The sequence below is a fragment of the Orcinus orca genome, chromosome 21 (genome assembly GCF_937001465.1).
Source record: "Orcinus orca chromosome 21, mOrcOrc1.1, whole genome shotgun sequence".
Taxonomy (NCBI): Eukaryota; Metazoa; Chordata; class Mammalia; order Artiodactyla; family Delphinidae; genus Orcinus; species Orcinus orca.
The window spans coordinates 25676520-25699312 of NC_064579.1; the positions used below are offsets into that span (position 1 = coordinate 25676520).

A 22793-nucleotide genomic window follows, 5' to 3' on the forward strand; every position below is an offset into this window, starting at 1 on the left:
CCACCTTCGCTAAGTCTCCCAGTCCTCCTGGTTCATCTCCTAAAGGTTAATACCAGCACCTGCCAGGTAGGTAGGGCTGTGCAGGTAGGGCTGTGCAGCGGATTCAAAGACAGGACTGTGGGAGCACCTAAAGCAATGCCTTGCACCTGACCAGGGCTGGGTCCCGGTTCACTAACAGTGAAGCCCATCTCAGGACCTATTCAGGGAACTGAATCCAAAGTCTGAAGACCTTTACTGGTAATTCAAGTGAAGAAAATTTTATCATTTAGACCAGTCTTTTGAATTAAGCTGATTTTACTCCAAGACACATAATCCTGGTTCCATTTCAGACGGACAGACAGACACAGCCAGGAAATGTGTGTTCTAGGGGCACTGCTCACCAAAAATTTGGGAAGTTCAGCTCTAGCGTATGTCATGATCAGAACATTATTGTTGTTGAAGGAACCATGAGGATTTCTTAGTTTGCAGGATTGTTAAACTCTTACAGGGTCATATCTTATGCATTTAGTGATACTGCTAACATGTTTGCTCTACCAAATGTCAATGGATGTGAGTCGGATTTAGCTTTTTTTTACAATTAGTTATGAACTTTTCATTAAGCCTCTTCTCAAACATAGTATGAACTGCACCCTGAGCTATGATATTTAAAGATCCACTTGTAGCCATTCAGGATCATTGGACCGTGTTTTGAAACCTCAGCTTTTAGTAGGAAGTGTGAAATAGCAGTGAGGTCTGAGCACACCTCCTCTCGGAGGTCTTGACACACCGTTAATGGTGGACTAGCAGAAAGGCTGACTCTCTTCTATTCTTTTAGCCTCTGTTCAAAATATCCTGGTGACGGAACTATTTTAGGCTTGTCCGCTACTAAGGTTCACTAGACTATAAAGAAGAACTAATGGAACAAATATTAGCTTTTCAGCAGCTGGATAATGGGGTCTCGGTCGTAGAGATTTGATTGGCAGTAAACCCAACATGTTAATGAGGTAGGCAGCACCCATCTGAAAAGCTCCCCTAATTGAAAGGGAAAACCCCTCTCCCCTAAAAAACAAACAAAAACCTGTGTCAAACATCCAAGGGAAAGCTTTATTTCCGTGTTCTTTTCTCCCATCAAGTTTTCAAGAATAAAGTCAGTAAGTTTGCTGTTTTCTCTTCTGTTAAATATATATTCATGCGCACAGTCAACTGTCTCCTCTGAATTCTCAGTGTGTCTTGCACAGAGGATGTGTGTCTTGGGCAGACACACAGAGGCAGAGGATGCTCAGCTGAAGACACTCAGAGTGCCCCCAGCTCTGCCCAATTTACTGTTGATACTGTAGTATTTTCTCATTATTATTGTGGATTCTAAGCTTTGCTTCATCCCCCTGAAAAGCCTCTTTCCTCTTTCCTTCAATTCTACAGTTATAGTCATGTTGAAATCCTCTACTTTGAAAAAGAAATCATATTGAGACAGTTCATTTCTCAAACCTGTGAAGTCAACAGGATTATGGATGTTATTGTCAGCAATACAGATATTATTTGTGAATGTGACAAATAAATAAGGTCAAGAGTAGGTAATTTCAAACATGTTCTCCCTGGAAAAAACCTTGTGAATATGCAGTTAGACAGGAGCAGCGAATACATGACATGACACACATGTGAATGGGGCAGTGCTGCCAATCGTGAAGAAAAGGTTCAGAGGACATATGATAGCTATTTTTAAGTATGTGAAGGCATGCCATGTAGACCAGAATCTGGAATTGGATTAGTAGGCCGAGAGAGAGTGCCAAGGTACATGGATCAAGCCAGAAAGAAGGCCTCACTCAAAGTGAAAATGTCCATGTGAAATCACTGTCCCTGGGGTAGTTAGTGTCACATGAGTTATTTAATGCAGGCTGGACACTTACTTGTGAGTATATTTTCAAGAAAATTCACATTTAGGTCATTCTAAGTGATGACCAGTGTCCACACCAACACAGAATGGAATAAGAATGTCCACTCTGTGGTCTCCTATGATACAGATGAAATGTGTAGTCTGAAGGATAAATACTCCCATGATATTGTATGATCAATCCAGGCAGATCCCCAATTATCAATACAAAGAGAAGGTCATCAAAGACCAGCCTGCCGACTTCACAGCTTGACCCAGGTCTAACTTAAGAGAACTCTGAACTAAGCAGTTAGAAAAGAGGTACAGGTCAGAATTCAGACAATGTTCTTTGGATATCTACAATACAGCAAAATTCCAATGTGGCTCTCTAGGTCCGTGTGTATAACATTTTAAATGCAAAGATGATTTCTTTTGGATTCATGAATTTCTGTGATAAACATTTTCCTTAATTTTTAAAGCAGTAAGTCAAAAAATAAATACACATAACAAGAAAATTGCAACAGGCTCCAGCTTTTACACAGTCCTCGTGTTAGGGGGTTATATGGGCATCCCCAGACATGGAATTTTCATTTTGCTTTCTTGTTTCTTGAGGGATAACCATTGATAGTCATTCCTCCTCAAAGATGGGTGACTGCCGAGCTAACAGTTTCAAAGTGAGACTAAGGTCTCCTGTCCTCTTCACCCCTGGATACCTGGGCTCTGTCTATGGACATGGTGGAATATCCTAGAGTCAGAATAACACAAACTCTTCAAGAAGTGGCGACTATCCCAGCTGATTTCATAGTTGTTATGGATACGCTTAGAAGGTGGTCAAAGGTCATCTCTTCATCTGGAGCTAACTGGACAAGCAGAGTGGGAGCTCCTAACATTTCCAGCCCCTAAGCAGGTAGGTAACCCAAACAGTTAGATCCAGGAGATCCTGTGGACTGGGCCATTCTTAGATAAAACATAGGCAAACAACAAAATAAATAAAAATACAGCTCCTTAGCTGTAACAATGATTTGGATGACAATACATTTGAAGATTCTATTGGTTCAGTTCCAATAAAATGTAGACCTGGTGTTTATTCTGTGAAAAAGCTACCACAGAGTGGCAGATTGGGCTCACAAAAATGTGCTCCTTATGCACTTAAGGACTGAGTCTCCAAGTCACATCTTGAGCTTCCTGGTGGGGACAGATGTGGGAAGGAGCGAGCTCACTAATTCAGACTCTAACACGGAGAAATTCAGTACCAATTCAGTGACCAGACAACAGTCAAACCAGGACACTTTGGGGAATGATTTGGGAACCATTAATAAATAAGCTTCAGGCAGAGCTGTCCAGGGCCTGGGGGTGCTGCCCACTTGGATTATGAGCTCGCAGAGGTCCTGACCCTTCCTGATTCGCCTTTGTGATGCTGGTGAAGAGATTTAGTGGGAGCTGCGTTACCGTTTGTTCCATTAAAAGTGGAATTAGAATGATTATCACACACAGTGAAGCATTATTTCTTTTGTCCTTTTTCCATTTTTCTTCTGTTTTTTTCTTACTAAGCTGTGTATTTTATAAATATGACACTAGTCTAACTGCTTGTTTTTGTGCATGATAATTTCCTGTGAACAATCCCACTAAAGATTGTATATTAAATATGTCTGAATCAAACAGTGCTCTGAACAATGCTAATATCGTTATATTTTTCTATTTATTCATATTTATTATGAAACCCACTCAGAGGCTTAACTGCTTATCTTGTACCTACGAGAATAATAATCTCCCTTTTCAAGACAGTCATTATTTGAGAACACAATATCCTTAGCATAAATACACGCATTCCCAAGATCCTAATTAAAAGGTCTGAATAGTTAGTGCATGGAATAAGATTGATCTTTTAAAATACAGGCCTGGATTTGTTTTTGAGCTGATTTGAAGTATCGAGTATTCTAATATTTCAACATTTGTAAAATATGATTGTCAACAAGAAAAAAACAGCATTTAACACTTAATGCAGCGGTCATATATTTAAGTACGTCAGACAAAAATACACGTTCATGGGCTTCCCTGGTGGCGCAGTGGTTGGGAGTCCGCCTGCCGATGCAGGGGACACGGGTTCATGCCCCGGTCCGGGAAGATCCCACATGCCGCGGAGCGGCTAGGCCCGTGAGCCATAGACGCTGAGCCTGCGTGTCTGGAGCCTGTGCTCCGCAACGGCAGAGGCCACAACAGTGAGAGGCCCGCGTACCGAAAAAAAAAATATATATATACACGTTCATTGTTGTAATGAAAAGAAATGCCACCGGGTTACACTGTTTATCTATAGGACAATAGATTACAGTCCCTTAAAAGGTGGATGTCATCGCTGTCAGTGATTCAGGATGGCCTCAAGGTCAGGAGCACACCTGTTACTCACCTCTGCATCTCGGCCTCTCCGCCCCTATGCTCCACGTGCCGTTGGCGTGGCACTGCACCAGCCTCTGGCCCTCCAGGTAATACCCGGGGCTGCAGCTCAGCACCACCTGGGCTCCATACTCATTCAGGGATCCTGACACCAGTCTCCAGGTGACATGTTCTGAGAGCTGGGCTTCAATGCCAGGGCAAGTGACCGCTGGAAAGAAACACACTTAACATCATCACTTTGTTCTCAAGGGGTCAGACCAGGCCTGCTTTCCATGGTAAAGGCCTCCTGTATGAAACTCACCGTGCTGTACAGAAGAGATGCCATCACCTGTTATTTGCTGTTTTCTCTACTACCCACATAGCCACACAAAAACGATCCCATATGCAAAATGCATTCCACAGCCTCATGGCAAGTGCACTGGAAATCTTGCAGTGGGATTACATATAAAGGGATAAATCACTTCCACAAAGTCTCGAGGTTCATTGAAAATGATCATCAGGTAAATGTAGGCATGAATAGAAAAATCTTACTTCTAATTTGTCTCTATCCTCTGAGAAACTTGAAATGGTAATTGAGTAACTGAAAACCAGCTTAGACCAAGAAAATCAGATGCCCTCATTCCCTTCCTCCCTACGTAATACGCTCTATTACTGGATTTACTGGCACACAAAATCCACATGCACACACACTAATACTATACAGAAAAGTGGTTAAGGAATCTTAAAGGAGAGAATCTATTCATGTCCTTAGGAGGTGAACTAGAATTACAGTAGCTACTTAATAAAGAGCAGTAGCAACACTTTTAATAACAGTAGTAATAGCAGTAGCCGTAGTACAATACTACCGGAGTGGATTTAAGTAATTTATGACAATGCTGAAAATACATGCAAGGTTTGATATATGTGAGTTTATATATTTTCTGAAGAGTACAATAATATTTAAGATTAATTTTACAATGTTAGGAACTAGAACTCTACTTCCCTAAATACGAAGCTACATCAGCTAATAACCTTCACAGTCAGCTACCCACAACGTTGACCAGATTGATTAATTTATTGATCCTCGAAGAATTAGCTAAAGAGACCACTTTTTTTTTCAGAATAATATTAATAAATACATTTTACTTATAAATTCTATACAAGTTCATTATAATTGAATCAGACATATCCAAAATGTTACAAAAATCCCATTTAATCTTCTCTTGGTAATTTTACCATTACTATGTGCAAATAAACAGAAAAAATAGGCCTTTTTGGTATTATTGCAATAACAATATCAACAAGGTTTAAAATGTGAAGAGAATTTTCTAATTTAAAAATAATCCTTAGATCGAGTTCTCATGTATTTTTTAGGTAAAACAATTATCCAAAATTTATATGGATAGTCAAGTGTTTTACCTAGTGATATAAATAATTTTTTTTTCTAACCAGATTACCTTTAGAATTTCAGGCATGATTGCCATTTCTGAAAAGACTTTAATGTCTTTAAACTGACAAATTCATAACTCAATTTCAATCCTGCTGCATATTTCAAATAAAATCTGGGACTTCCCTGGTGGCGCAGTGGTTAAGAATCAGCCTGCCAATGCAGGGGACACAGCTTCGAGCCCTGGTCCGGGAAGATCCCACATGCCGCGGAGCAACTAAGCCCGTGTGCCACAACTACTGAGCCCATGCGCCTAGAGCCCACGAGCCACAACTACTGAAGCCCACACGCCTACAGCCCGTGCTCCGCAACAAGAGAAGCCACTGCAATGAGAAGCCCGCGCACCGCAACGAAGAGTAGCCCCTGCTCACCGCAACTAGAGAAAGCCCGCGTGCAGCAACGAAGACCCAACGCAGCCAAAAATAACAATAAATAAATAAATTTTTAAAAGTCTAATTTAAATTTTCAAATAAAATCCATTTCATCAAAGCTGTGTTTCTAGAATTAACTTGATGGTTTTTAATTACTGAACTATCTTTTATAAACTCTGTTTCTGCCAAGAAGGTTTCAATGTTGGCTTACACAGTGGAATCAGAAGTTTTCTTCCGCTAATATCATCCACAGCAGTGGTTTCCAAATTCTGCGTGATTACCTCTTTCTTTATTTATTTTATTTAAAAAATTTTGGGGGGGAGGGCTTCCCTGGTGGCGCAGTGGTTGAGAGTCCGCCTGCCAATGCAGGGGTCACGGGTTCGTGCCCCGGTCCAGGAAGATCCCACATGCCGCGCTGAGCCTGCGCGTCCGGAGCCTGTGCTCCGCAATGGGAGAGGCCACAACAGTGAGAAGCCCGCGTACCACAAAAAAAAAAAAAAAAAAAAAAATTTAACATCTTTATTGGAGTATAATTGCTTTACAATGGTGTGTTAGTTTCTGCTGTACAACAAAGTGAATCGGCTATACATATACATACATTCCCGTATCTCCTTCCTCTTGCGTCTCCCTCCCACCCTCCCTCTCCCACCCCTCTAGGTGGTCACAAAGCACCGAGCTGATCTCCCTGTGCTATGCGGCTGCTTCCCACTAGCTAGCTATTTTACATTTGGTAGTGTATATACGTCCATGCCACTCTCTCACTTCGTCCCAGCTTACCCTGCCCCCTCCCCGTGTCCTCACCTCTTTCTTTATGAAAATAGAATTTGGTTTCCTTTTAATTATCTGATTCTGGTTTAATTGTTTGCTTGCATCTCTGTCTCCCTGCTAGGCTCTAAGTTCTTTTATTGTAAACATTATGTCTTTTTACAGTTTTTTTTTGAGAATAATGTCTGACAAAGTAGGTGCTGGTGACATTCTAGTCTGTGTGTGTGCTTTGAAAAGAAACATGCCCCCCAAAAAAAGTGCTATGACAGCAAAAACAAAACACAACAGCAACAGCAACAAAAAACACAAAGAAACTGAGGCAATAAAAGCATATGGGTAGAAATTGAGAGTAAAAAGAAAAATGAGAACTGGAATAAATATTTATCTAAAGTCTACCTTGGCCTACTAAAGGAAGAGAGGGGAAGGGTGGAGCTTTCCAGAAATTTCTGCAGATGTGATTTTATTTGATATTTTCAAAGATGCCCCAAGGGGGAGACCATACAGAAATGTCTGAGTTTGAATGACCTATGATGTTTATTTGGGTGGTAAAATGCAAGTTATGTGAACCAAGATGACAGGAGAAGACCAATCCCTCCAAACTGTGGTCAGTAGATCCCCACTTGGTGAGTTTTACTACATGCAGGTCTGCACTCATAAAAGAACAAGGCAAACAGTCCCCATAAAAGGATCAGCCCTGCTGCGTCCTGCCGGTCAAGCTGCCACAGAGAATGCGCTTTGTTGCTTGGCCCCGGGAACAAGGAAGCCATAGTCTTCCTTGTACCAGCTCTAGGGGCTTTGTGTAGGGGGAAGAGACCCAGAACATTCTGCACGCCCCACATGCCTACATGATCTCCTGACTGCATTCTGGGGGACAGCCCAGCCCCCCAAGTCAGAACCTGAAAACTGTTCTCATGTGCTCACCCCCCAACCCCGAGTCACTGTGCTCCCTCACCCCCCAACTCCTCCAGCCGCTGCCTCCCCCCACCTGCAAGTCGAGCTCTTAACTCCACCTGCATGTCCTTAAAGGAATTTCATAAAGATATTAATCTCCTTCCACTTCTTCATTAAAAACCCAAAACTTTCCCTCAGAAGCTCAGATAAATTGACGGTATGATATGCAAAGTACGGTAAATATTTATACCTTAAAGAAAAACATCACTTTTACTCAGATCCAAGAGAATAATACCACATTTGATATTATTTGATATTATACTTCTGAATATTGATTCAATAGAAATACATGACTACTGCTAAAATTGGTTCTATTCTGTGTTCTCCTTGAACTGTCCATTCTAGAATTCCCACAGAAACTTATTCTAATATGTTTTATGTTTAAACTCCTTTATGAATAATCCTATTATATTTATCAATAGCAAATTGTACTGTCATTTTATTATCAATGTATGATTGATTAACAATACAATAATTTTTCATCTATTTTAAGCACAAAAAGTAGCATTTTTTTGGGAATACACCAGTTAATGAATGACATAGATAAGGCTTTTTTACTGTTCATGCATTACTGATTATTAGAAAGACACTAGGTTTGGTATTGATTTTATTACTAATTTTTACTTTTTATAGATTTTTATTACAGGTATTTGATTTATGTTAAGAAAGTTTAACAAGGAAATGGTAAGGGAAATTGTTTTGTTACAGCGATATCTCTCACTCATACTTAGTTATACACCAAATATCACCACTATCAAAAATCGTTTGATAGAAACTGTTTAAATTGTACTGGAAACGAGGAGTTAGAATCCACTAGACCTGTAAACAGAAAGCCACTGGCTTTGTCTATACCTGCACCAGCGCTTGGGACTCTTTCCTCAAATTTGGTGCTCTGGAGGGTTTTGTGTTATTTATTTTGTTTTCTGGTTTTGTTGATGTTGTTGGTTTCTTCCTTTTTTTTAGATATTCAGGTAAATTTGTATTGAAACATGTAAATAGAAAGTGCACAAATTGCTATTATACAGTTAAGTACACTTTTATGTAATAAACACACCATCACCTGACCAGCAACCACATCGAGAACTAGAACTGCACACAGACTCTCGCCACCAGGCACACCCCCCCCTCCCCAGCATGCACACTTCACTCAGGGGGAGAAAGAATGTGAACCAACTTCTAATGACATTAGTGACCATCTACACACTGTAGATGGTGGACCAACTTCTAATGACATTAGTGACCATCTACACACTGTAGATGGTGGACCAACTTCTAATGACATTAGTGACCATCTACACACTATAGATGGTGGACCAACTTCTAATGACATTAGTGACCATCTACACACTGTAGATGGTGGACCAACTTCTAATGACATTAGTGACCATCTACACACTGTAGATGGTGGACCAACTTCTAATGACATTAGTGACCATCCACACACTGTAGATGGTGGGACCTGTTTTGACCCCATGTGAGTGGAGCCACGTGCTCTTTTACTTCTGATGTCAGTATTATACTTTTGAAATTAACCCATGTTAAGCCATGGAGCTAGAGTGCTTATTTGTATCTCTACATGTGCTCCATTGTATAAATATATACGATCAATGTATCCATTCCTTACTGATGGCCATTGGGGTTGTCTCACATTTTTGGCTTTTACAAACTGCAGCTTTGAGCATGTCCTTAGGTGAATATCCTTACGCAAACCTGTAGGTATATTTCTAGGGAGGGACTACTGGCTCATAAGATATTTTCAGCTTTAGGACACGCTACCAAACGTTTTCCCAAAGAGAATGTGTCAACTTACCACCTTTACCAGCAATGTATTAGAGTTCCAGTGACTTAACATTTCTGTTGACGCCAGGTCTCCTGTCCTTTTATTCTATAAAGTTATACATTCTGATGTGGGATGTAGTGGCATCTATTTGATATTCTGCATTTTTCTCATGGGAACTCTTTACACAATCTTTGTTTGATACACATTCTTCAAATATCTTTACCCTTTTTAAGTTTGCCTTTATCAGGCTCTCACACATATGTTTTGAAGAATAACAGTACTGAAACTTAATGCAGTCCAATACATCTACTTTTTCCTTTGTTATCAGGTTATTTTGTGAGCTTGCAAAGTCTTTACCTGACCCAGGCTCATGCAGGTGGGCTGGTGGAAAAGGGGAAGCTGTATTTTCATAGAAGCTTTATGTCCCACCTTTCACCTTTAGCCTATAATCATCTTGCCCTGATTTTGTCTATGCTGTGGGGCGGGGATCCAGATTCACTTTCCCATATGAATATCCAGTTGAGCCATTTACTGAAAAGATCTCTGTCTTTTCCCTCATTGGGCTGCAGCGTCACCTTTGTCGAAATATCAACCAATATGGTCCTGGGCTCTGTGTTCTCTGCCATTGGTCTGTCTTCCCTTGGACCAACACCACCCCATTTTAAAGCCTGTGCCTGTATAATAAAACCAGGGTATCAGGTGTGCTGTGGAAATGCGTTGTTTGTGAGTCAGGCCTCTCTCTGTGAAGAAGTTTGAGAAGGATTGAGAGGAGGCACGCCCTGTGCTGGAGAGTCTGCTCTGGCAGCTGGATCTGAAGGAAGAGTGAATATGGAGGTTTCGGGTTTGGAAATAGGTCTCCTTTCACCTTCCCCTCTGACAGATCCTGGAAACAACTTGCATACCTTAGGGTTACGCTTCCTCGGTTTGAGGTCACTGCAGACAAGGCTCTGGAGAGTCCAGCCTCTGCCACCTGCCAAGACACAACTGCTGTGACTCTCCCCACCACACCTGTTCCACCAGGTGCACTGCCGGCTGCCCCCTGCTTCCCGCACCCAGCTCTCTTTTGGGGGAGCACCCTTCCTTCCCCGAGTATGACACATACTCAATCTTAAGTCCTATGTTACAGCAAATCGTTCTCGATTGGATCAATGAGAGACTCAACATGCTCACAGTGAAGGCTTTCTCTGAAAGGATGCTCTGAGGGAGAAGCCCCGTATGAGCCCAGAGGACTGTGGCTTCTGCTGTGCATGTATGTGAGCGGGAGAAAGCATGGTACATGCACCAGGACCCCCCCCCACACACACACACACAAGGACACAATCCCGGGATTCCCTGGAACGTGGGCTTCAGACCTCAGTGGTGAAAAAAACCAAGAGGGATGCATGTGAGGAGGGTCGATGGGGTGTCTGTGTCCAGTGAGAGTACAGATGCCTTCTTCTTCTTTTACTCTTCTCTGTAGTTTCCAGGTTTTCTACACATTATTAATAGCCAGAGCAAAACCAATCAAGTGATGGCCTGATGACCACAGAGAGCATTGTATTTCAAGAGAGAATAATACATTTTAAAAATAAAAAAATAAATTTTAAAAAATAGGCTGGAAAAAAGTGAATTGAAAAAAAATTTTTTCAGAACAAAACTTGAAACAGTTAAACTAAGTGCCAGTGAAAGAATCTGCTGCTTTGTGACACAAAAATATATGTACACACACACATCACACACCTATGTACATACACACACATATATAAACACACATACATATACACATATACAAATTATGTATGTATATATCCATATTATTGTATAAATACAAGGGGTTTTCCCTGTGCACCTGCCCAGTTGCCTGAAGTCACGGGTGGCTACTAGTACTGCTGCTTCCACCGGCTTGTATTTGTTTAGTGTTTTCAAAAATAAACACCCTGGGACTTCCCTGGTGGCGCAGGGGTTTAGAATCCACCTGCCAATGCAGGGGACATGGGTTCGATCCCTGGTCCGGGAAGATGCCATATGCCACGGAGCAACTAAGCCCGTGCGCCGCAACTACTGAGCCTGTGCTCTATAGCCCACGAGCCACAACTACTGAGCCCACAAGCCACAACTACTGAAGCCTGCGTGCCTAGAGGCCATGTGCTCCACAACGAGAAGCCACCGCAATGAGAAGCCCGCGCACCGCAACGAAGAGTAGCCCCCGCTCGCCACAACTAGAGAAAGCCCGCACACAGCAACCAAGATCCAATGCAGACAAAAATAAATAAATTTATAAAAATAAATAAATAAATTTTAAAAACACCCTTTTCACATTGTCTATATAAATGTATATATAATTTTACACTGAGTGACCCTCACAACAATACGCAGAGAGAGGGCATGGGCGGTCCTGTCACTTGTATTTCATGGAGCAGCCAGTAAGCTGGGCCCCCCCCCACGGTTAGAACCCCGACCTGTGCATCTCTGAGGCTGCCATTTCCTCCACAGCTTGACAACCGCACTTATTCTGTACATGACTAAAACAACTGGCACCAGTGAAATCAGTGAGAACTCTGGGCACACCAATATATAAGTAATGACAATTTTTAAAGAATGTTTTAAAATACCGGTCCATCTGGAAAATGTAGCAAAAGAAAGCGTTTTGCTTACATAAATGTTATAAACCAGTACTTGTGACAGTTGTAAGTGAATCAATCGCAGGGTCCAGTGTAGTGAAATTAAATGTTCTCCATAACAGGCAGGTTTAGCTGAGTCGACAGACTGCTCCGTCTGCCAGTTTACCTCATATTCCTAACTTTTTAAAACAGAAATATAGATTATCTTCTATCACCTTAAAAAAAACACAACTCTAATGGAATAATTTTCTTCTATTTCAAAAAATTCAAGAGAAGATGTGCGGACGACCATTCCCAAGTCGCATGGTTAACAGAACTAAGGGCTGACTTGGGTGACGACGCAGTTTTGTATTAAAAATCCCTAAATACTCCTCCGCAGATCAGACCTACTGACAATAAAGTTTAACAGGGGATTTAACAGACAATAAAGTTTCTGTGCAGAAAGGATGCAGTTTCTCTATCTTGTGAATGTTTCAAAGACAACACAAAGTATTTCACATTTTACTTGAGAGAGGTTGGCTTTTCATTTTACCGTGAGTGATCCTGATTTATTAGTCATCCTGTCAGTAGCGAACCAGACAGGCTAACGGTTGTTTTGTATAAGATATTCAGACAATGACAGCATTGCCACCATAAATAAAGCCCTTTGGCCTCCCTCTCATAAATTACAGATACTGCTCATAAATCTCTGTGATATTCTAATCAGCCCCAAGATGCAGGGATGCAACTGTCTTTTCTTTGTAATGCAGCTATTCCCCCATCACACTCAATGTGGGTAAGTGCTTTTTATTACCAAGTTTAGTTCAAGCACATTTAATTAGATTGATAAAATTATGATCCGACGCCATTGGAGTAAAATGATTCAGCCAGCCTCAGAGCTACTTGCATTCACAACCTAGTGCAGCTTTCAGTGTGCCATTAATGTCTGCATCACTGGCTGGGGAAGGGCACAGCTAGTCTTAGTTCTGGTGCATGGGAAGCGGAAGAACAAGCTGCTTTGGCTTCGGTAAATAAGGAGCATAAAGCGGGGAAACCCAGGGCACCGTGCTGACTTCAATGCATTCCATGCCGTCTAACTTCAACAAGCATTCCCTGTGAGGAAATGCTTCCACAAGGGCTGGGTTGAGATCCTGGAATTCTTAAAGGTAAACATTCTTTTTAAATGAATGTTTTTACCTCAGAGCTTAGCCAAATGATTAGCATGATTAGCTATGAGTTATTTAGAATAAGAGTAGGAAGACGGATAGAGTTTTGAAGTAAACTTCTAGGGTGTAACTTACAGGCTCACCTGAGAGACATCAGCATTTCAGAGGCACAGGCTTAAAAAGTCAGGAGACTTTAGAACTCCTGGTTCCTTCTCCTCCAAGACTCTTGACTGAACCTAGACTCTCATAACACTTATCTTATCATCCTGGGATTGCCAGACTTCTGCTTATTCTTGTGATGACTACCTTTTCCACTTGTGAAGTTTCCAAGCCCTTATGAGATCGGACATATTTTTCTGCCCTGGGCTCCTTGTCATTTTGCTTCTGGGGTCAGACAATAAATATACACTATCAGAGTCAGATCACGGGACACTGAAATAGCGAACGAAGCCTAAACACCAGCGGTGAAACCTCATTTCAACAAGACCCATATTGAAGTAACCTCATCCACTTAGTGATACTAAGTGGCAAATACTGTTCAGAATTTTTTTGCAAATTCTATAATCTAGGTTCCATAAGAAATCTATTTCTAAAATTACATAATACGGCTGATTTTATAATTACACAAAATGAGTCTAAACCAAGCCCTGGAAAGGATGGAAACAGTACTTCCAATCCGAGTGTCTGTGTGTCTGCAGAAAGAGAATGAGAGAGGGAATCCCACAGCGATCTTGCCTTTCTGACTTGGGGGCGTTTTCGGAACTAACTTCACTGCAAGTAGCTTTAGTTCATTACGTCTTCATTCAAACTAATAATAAATGGTCTTCCAAGGGGCCTTAAAGAGGAGGGGCAGCTCTTGTCCCCAGAGGCCATGGCCCTGCACTGAGCGGCTGTCAGGTGCTTGGCAAGAAGAATAAACAAGGAAAAGAGGGAGAGAAAGTTAAATCACGTCAGACCGCGTCACAGAGAGTCTCACTCACTCATTCATCCTTTCAGTCACAAATCTTTATAAAGTTCCACGCATGACCCGAAGTTACGCCCACGCTTGAGCAGCTTCTGTTTGTTAGAGATGAAACGTGGAGAGGGATAACTCATGCAGTCCTGTGCTTAGCGCCCACAGAGAACCTCAGTACCACAAACCCTGTATCTACCGTTCTTCGAGTGTTCTGTTCAAACTTTACTTTCTCATATTTATCGGGGAGCCAAGGGGAGCCCTCAGTTCACAATTCTAACTAAAATACAGAAAGCTGGACGAACTTGTGTTCAATCTTTGGAAGTGAAATAAAATAAAAGAGATGGGAAGATTATATAGTGGGCCCTGAAAATAATGAACCAAAAACACATCTGAAATGACAGACTCTGGGTCCTTTAAATAGCTTAACTCCCCCAAAGCACTACAATCCCCAAAGACGTCAAAAGTTTGCACAATTGTGATCTACAGCCTTAAAACACTTTGTCCCCATAGGACATACGACAGTGAGGTTTGTCACCATCTGATGTTCCCAGAAAGCGGGAGCAGCACAAGCCCGCCCTGCAAAGTGATGCCTCGGACGGCCAGGAGGTGGACCCGGCCGGCGCTCACCAAGCCACTCACCGCTTCGTGGGGGTCGTGCGGCACCCGGAATCCATGAACACCTGACCCTGAGGTGCTCCGTTCCCCCGGCACAGGGGCAGATCTCAGCAGGCTGCGGACAGGGTTGGATGGCGCGGAGGGGCACTTCCCCCTGGGTCACCCGCCCGTCTTGCCGGCTGAGGAATTAAACCACCCTTTGGTCTAGGCTGTATTTTCAGAGCTGATCGCCGCCTTGGAAGACAGAGGTAAGTGTCTCACATCTCACACTTATTTTTGAGCTTTAATATATACTTTCAGAAATGCATTTGTAGTTTGCACGATGACTATGCATTTAGATCGGGGTGGCCTGGCCTTCCTTCATCAGCTTTGCTAACATCTTAACTGAAATCTCTTGTCAATGCACAGTATAGGCAAGAAGGACCCTTAACAGCAGCTGCACGTGCAGGACACAGTGGTCAAGCGCCACGGGGCCGGCAGCAGAGGGCCTGACTCTGGCATGGGCCTCCCTGCAGCCCTGGGTGGTCACTCACGCCTCTGGTCAGTAGCTCCTACCTACGGGATGGCAATAGTAACAGTGCTTCGAGTTTGTTACAGGGACTCAAAGATGGAACCCATGTGAAACGCTCTGCACAGTGCCTGGCACAGAGAGAAACTCAACAATGCTGGTGCATAATTGGTCTCATAACACTGTGGTTTAACAATATGATTTATGATTAAATGACTCTGGTCCAGGTGTTAAATGCAAAGAATAACCTGAACTATACCATGAAAATAGAAATAGTTAATAAAGAAACATAAGTACTGTAAGGCCATTTTTTGAGGGACTAAGGGGATAAATATATATCCCCAACATTTTTATAATATTATAATACAAACACACATATATGCAAGCACATATAAAAATATGTATGTGTATAATTTACTTATGTATGTATGCACATGTGTATTATATATGATTATATGTATAAATATATTACATGTAGATGAGTACAGACATACATATGTGTAAAGAGATAATTTATGTGTAATCTCAGATGTTCTATGATTGGGCTATTTACAGGTTATATAAAGCTATTTCATATTATTTTAACTTGCTCCTTCTTTCCTGAAATGTATACACATTGCAGTTAATCACTTAAAAGTATTCATGGAGCCCAGGGCATAGTAGGTCCTTAATAAATTATTAACGACAAACTTGCTTCTCTAATAGCTTTAACTGAAAAAGAAAAAGGCCTCTACATATTGGGATTTCAGTTTGATTTTGTTTGTTGTTGGAAGGTGATCTTAATGGTTTTGTTTTCTCCTGAATGCAGAGGACGTGATACATATCCACTCATCATTTGTCCAACTAGTAGACATGGGACATTTGTACCAATAACTCTCCCTTGCTTTATTACGGCTCTATTATGGCTCATATCTTCAATGATCCAAATCCAGTCTCAGTAAATAATTAAAATGAAAAGAAACGAGGCTCACACATCTGCCTTGGAGATTTGTACGACTGTGGACCGTATTCAAACTGAAACAGTTATTTATTACAACCTTCATTTTAGTAAACCCGAGGGTGAAATGAGCTAAGTTTATTTACCATTTACATTTACTACTTATCAAAGCTGAAGTGCTTCTTATCTCTTGAGATTCAGTGTACTGATCTACATATTATTCAGTTGGTAAAGAAACTTATGAAACTGTCATACCAACATAGGAATTGGCCTTTCGGAAATATACATCTCAGAAGTTAATAGTAACCAAATTTTTTGACTCAGAGGTAAAGTTTTATGCTTACTCGGCTTAATTTCTTTAATTTAAATTAAGTGAAAAAAACAACTCCCCCTCAAAAAATTAAATGGATTTTTCCAGGCTTTGGACACCAGGGAAGTTTAATGAACTGTCCATTTCTTCCTTTTATAAAGTCTAATAAACAATGGGGAAAATATTTGAAAGTTTGAGATGATACTCAGAAAATTTAAGGTCGATTTCCCATTTTATTATAAATGTTATATTTTCCCGCCCTACTGAACAGGTAGCAGCCAGTATCAAAAAAGGTTTTAAAATGCAAATTGATTTTTCCCATTTAACAATCATTTAACTGAACATACTATATGTTTCTCAGCCTGGGAACCTCATTTGTATGTAAAAAGCAATCGTGTTATTTAATTTTTTTCACTATAACTTTAAAGCTGTTGTACATCTAGATGTGCATTTAAAACAGAAAAAAATCAAATATATGTATAAATTAAGCCACCTTACGTGCTATAATATTATGCTTTATTTAAACATGAAGTAGTTCTCTTAATTGATGTAATATTTGCCTTTGAACTGCCAAAGGCCTCTCATTCCTGATTTTTCCAGAAAATTTTAGACATAAATATACGTTGTCTTTGAAATCATTTGGTTCTGCTACGATCCTCAAACAAAAGGCGACTCCCTCCCCGACCATCAGCTACTGAATACTTTTTGGAATGAATTACATGCTAGATTAAAGACGCACCTTTTTTTTCTGTCTCTGGTCTCGGTTTTATAACATATAAGACTTACAAATCATGAGAGAAATCAATTCCAAGAGGCAGAACAGCACAGAGATCAGGAACAGGGCTCTCTGCTCAGGTTTCCTGGAACCAAATCCTGACTTGGCGACTCTGTCTGTGAGTCTGGCCACCTTAACCCATCTCCTCCTGGTTTGCATCTAAGTGACGTGATACCAAAACTGCATTCCTCATAAGGATTAAATGGGTTAATTTGTGTAAGGCTTTGGGAATCCAGCCTGGAAGATATAGGGGTCCAAGACTAGTCTTACATGAGCTACCATCCATGTGGTGTGAGCACCTAAACGTCTAATAGTCATCAGACTCATCCACCAGGTGGGTCACGTTCCCAGGTTCTCCATAATATCTGCCTTTTGGAGAAGTGAGTTCAAAATAAAGAGTTTGCGAATTTTATCTTAATCACCATGAGAACTCTTGGGAGGATTTAGGCAGCGAAGTGTCATGTTGTGATTTTCATATGCTTAAAGATGAGTCGGCTGCTGTGAGAGGAGATTGTGGGGGTCATTTCATGGGTGTGGGTGGAGGTGACTTGGCGTGCACGGAAGTGACCTGAGTGGGCAGATGTGCTTCCTGGGTGGAGGTGATGGGACTCGATGTAATGAATGTGGGACGGGAGGAGGAGAGGCAGTGAGGAGGGGCTGAGGGAGTGTCCAGACTGCTGTCCTGAGCTCCATCCCCCCCTGCATGTGGGTAGCCCAGAGCATCCTCAGACGCACGGCCTGGCTTCTGCTCCTGTTCTCTCTTCTGTGTTCTCTTTTGCCGCAATCTCTGGGCGTCTCTCAGGACTGTGGGGACTCTCGTATATTCTCTCCTTACACTAACCCCACTTACCATGAGATCTATTTAATCCTGAAACTACCTCTTTGTGGCCAGTGGAATGCACAGCCTTGGCTCACCACAGCGCAGCGCATCCCTAGGCAGGTCCTGGCAACGTCACAACCACTGTGCTTTCGTGACGCCCAAAGCATCAGTACCGAGCCAAACGATCACCGCACAGCTTCACCAGTGGCAGCAGGGGACCTCCAACAGGGCCCTTCGACTATAACCAAACACTTCTCCAGACGCTTTTATGACATGACCAATCAAATGTATTTGGTTGCAAATTGTGAATTTTGTATATCTCAGTTACTTACTTTGTATTAAGTCAGTAAGATGAAGAAAACAATACCTTCTCCAGAGGACTACTGTTATCATTGAATGATGTAACACAGACAAATGTTTAGAGTTACCGTTCAGAAAGGTGGTTCTGATTATCGCTATCATCCCACCAGAACAAGCTCAGTCTCTGTGGCAGCGCCGTCTCCTCCATAAAGACTGACCCGGGGCTTCCCTGGTGGCGCAGTGGTTGAGAGTCCACCTGCCGATGCAGGGGACACGGGTTCATGCCCCGGTCTGGGAAGATCCCACATGCCGCGGAGCGGCTGGGCCCGTGAGCCATGGCCGCTGAGCCTGCGCGTCAGGAGCCTGTGCTCCGCAACGGGAGAGGCCACAACAGTGAGGGGCCCGCGTACGGCTAAAAAAAAAAAAAAAAACTGACCCCAGTCCAGGCACACTCGTTACTTCCTCTGTGTCTGTCACCTCTCCCCACAGTGTTTACATCAGGCCATCTGTCTAAGGCCCTGTGCAGATGAGCAGGCGGATGTCCTGGCAGAGCAGGGATGAGTTAGGGCGTGTGCAGGCCTCCCCCTAAGAGCAACTCCCTGGTTGCCCTGTGCCCAGAGGAGAGCCCTCACACACTTTACTGGTGGAATCCAAGACACGTTGTCTGCTTCCCTGTCTCTGAAACTCTGCTTCTCTCTTTCTCTACCCTCAAATCAGGACTTAAAAAGCTATGCTGTGCTTCTTTTTTCTCACAATTATCATGTAGTTAACCCTTGTGTTGAATTTCTATGACGCCAATCCACTTATTGGCCGCTGTAAACCACCTGCTTTGGAATTCTGGAGACCAGCCTCCAGATGGCAAATAAGCATATGAAAAGATGCTCCACATCAAATGTCACTAGGGAAATGCAAACTAAAACAAGGAGACGCCACTACACACCTATTAGAAGGGCCAAAACCCAGAGCACTGACAACAGCAAATGCTGGTGAGGGTGCGGAGCAACGGGAACTCTCATCACTGCTGGCGGGGATGCAGGATGGTGCAGCCACTTTGGAAGTCAGTTTGGCAGCTTCTCACAAAACTAAACACACTCTTATCATATAATCCAGCAACCATGCTCCTTGGTATTTACCTAAAGGATTTGAAAACTCATGTCCACAAAAACCTATACACGGATGTTTATAGCAGCTTTATTCATAATTGCCAAAACTTAGAAGCAACCAAGATGTCACTCAGCAAGTAAATGGATACAAACGGTGGTTCATCTGACAATGGAATATTACTCAGCTAAAAAGAAATGAGCTAACAGGCCATGAAAAGACATGACAAAACCTTAAATGCATATTACTAAGTGAAAGAAGCCAATCCGAAAAGGCTACTGTGTGATTCTAACTATATGACAGTCTGGAAAAGGCAAAACTATAGAGACAGTAAAAAGATTAGTGGTTGCCAGGAGTTGAGGGGTAGGGATTGTCTCAACAGTGCCTTACTGACTCTCAGGAATGCAATAATTATTTGCAAAAAAGAAAAAAACAGGTTAAAATGACGGCAAGGAAAATAAAATGTATGGAGGAAAGTCGATTATTTTTTGTAAACATTTATATGTTCATACCTAAAATGTTCAAATAATTTTAACATGACCAAAACACTACACACAAAAACGTCAATATATTAATATTATAATAGAAGCCCATGAGATCTATTTTGCAAATATCTTAAGAGCAAAAATATTGTATATGTAGAAATACTATGTAGTTTTCAATTTTTAGAAACGAAGCAGTTAGATTATTTCCAATTTGAGGCAGTTTTGTAGAGCAGCAATGAAACTCTTGGTATAACTGGTGTGTGTGGGCATGTACATGTGTGCGTGTGCATGTGTGTGTGTGTGTCAACTTTTGTTCTTTTTGGCTTTGTGTTATGGACTTGATTATTATTTTTTAAGACGAGTCTGAGAATGAACCCAAACTTTTGACCCTTTTAAGAATATTATTACATACTGTAAATAGCATTCCAGAAAACCTACCCCACTTTACAAATCAGTGATATATTTATTGAGCATCAGTGTGTTATGCAGAACGGGTGATAAAAAAATAGACTGGGCGTTGCCTTGAACCTCACGGAACTTACAGTGAGATGGGAGATGCAGAGGAAGCTCGTGTTGAATTACGTCTTAATGTTTTGTGTAGAGTGCTTCATTTCTCAATATCCTCTTGACTGCATCCCTCCAAAGTGAAAATGGCAGCACAGTCAGGATTTGCTGTGTAAATTTCATGGTCTAGGTGCTGATGGAACCAACATGATTCCATAAGACTCACCTTCAAGACTGCAGAGCTTATGGTAAATGGTCAGAGTGGCTGATATGGAATAAACTGGCGTTAACATGACCACACTGCCAGAGACGAGCCCCCACACGCTGTGCGAGAGGACCTCGCACTTTGGAGCCTAGAGTTCTCACCAGCACATTCTGTTCCTCTTTAGATCTGCAAAGTCGGGCATGAGCATTAGAACACTTACCTTTACACGTTGGGGGCTTCCCCCTGTTACTCCACAATCCATCTTCTTGACACACAGCTGTAGCCTGTTGACCGGCGTCCAGCTTAAAGCCCTCATTACACTCATAGGTCACTTTACTATCCAACGTGAACTCATTCCCCGTGAATGAGCCGTTTCCTGGGGACTCCGGGATTCCACAGGACACAGCTGAAAAGAAATGAAGGAAGCACAGGGTTATTCTGACAGATTATGAAATTTTCCTCTTTTCATTTTCTATTTTTCATCTCAAAGATGTATAAAAACTGTTAGATATTTGCATTTCTCACGTGTGTCATAAGTATGCACATTTCCAAAGTTGTAAGGGTCTTAAGAGTGAATGGGAAAAAATGGGTCAAAATACAGTATCTTTAAATTTATTTTTCCAGAAGGTATGTCTGATAGCTCTCATGCAGTTTAATCACATAGACACGCCTTATTATATGGCCGTGGTCAAGAGAACAGTGTGTGATGCATTCTACTTTATTTAATACTAGAAAGAAAGCATAGAATAATATCTCTACCATCACAAATGTATCACCATATTGATCCCTTGGTTTCGAGACTTCATAGGAATCAGAGTAAAGAACGGCCCACCTCAGGTCTCAAAAACCTCCCCCAGCTTAAGTCTTCCCGCCCACCAACTCGCCAAAGACTCATTTTCCTTAAAGCACCAGGAAATTCTGTTAAACGGCAAATATTACCTTAGCTAAGAGCATCAAAGCATCCATTGTCATAAAATGTATTAGTTATAAACTATCTGTCAGAAAACAGGTCTGCAGAACTAAGGAATTAAGGGGAGATCTTAGAACAGAAGGCTCAGTCCTACAGAGATACACAGGCTAGCTTTTACGTGAAAAGGTCAGGCAAGAAAGGGGTGTGAATGAAAAAGAAATTTTTAAAAACTAGTAAGATGGAGGGAGAGGTCAATATGAGCACTTCCTTCTTAAATTTGCTAGCTCTGATCCAGACTTATCTGCTACGAGATAAACAAACAAAAACAATTCTCAAGTTAAATAAGTTACAGTAAGGAACACAGAGTAATGCAAGGGGATAAGAAGGAATTCCCAACAACACACCCAGTTCAGGTGCTCTTGTCAAAGGGAAGCTCTGCAATCACTAAATTAAGGATCTTCTTTTACTCAATCAAAACCTAAGATATTATGGGTTTTAAGTCATCATGGGTTTTAAATTTAGATTATTTAAAGATTTTCCCACAGATTACAATGAGAATATACACACAGTATGATAAAGCTGGAAGGATTGGTTGAAAGAGTTTACATAAAAATACAATTTACAGGTAAGGAAGAGAAAGATAAAATGACTTGCCTGGGTTAGCACAGCTACCTTGTTTAAAACCTGGGGCCAGGGACTTCCCTGGTGGTGCAGTGGTTAAGAACCTGCCTGCCAATGCAGGGGAAATGGGTTTAAGCCCTGGTCCAGGAAGATCCCACATGCCGTGGAGCAACTAAGCCCATGCGCCACAACTACTGGGCCTGCGCTCTAGAGCCCGTGAGCCACAACTACTGAGCCTATGCTCTAGAGCCCACGAGCCACAACTACTGAGCCCGCACACCTAGACCCTGTGCTCCGCCACAAGAGAAGCCACCATAATGAGAAGCCGGTGCACTGCAACGAAGAGTAGCCCCCGCTCGCCGCAACTAGAGAAAGCCCGAGTGCAGCAAAGAAGACCCAATGCAGCCAAAAATAGATAAGTAAATAAATTTATGAAAAACAACAACAACAAGAAAAAGTAACACCTAGGGCC

The 22793-nt window shown here is 41.8% G+C and overlaps 1 protein-coding gene across 2 annotated transcripts in view; it reads right to left on the reverse strand.

The window, feature by feature from the left end:
• Positions 1-22793, reverse strand: part of CSMD1 (CUB and Sushi multiple domains 1) — a 1746885-nt gene that overhangs the window by 61798 nt on the left and 1662294 nt on the right. For both annotated transcript variants that reach the window (XM_049704254.1, XM_049704253.1), the window contains exons 50-51: positions 21011-21196; positions 4251-4445 (exon numbers count right to left, since the gene is read on the reverse strand). In XM_049704254.1, the coding sequence (XP_049560211.1) occupies positions 4251-4445; positions 21011-21196 (381 nt within the window). The remainder of the gene's footprint in view (positions 1-4250; positions 4446-21010; positions 21197-22793) is intronic.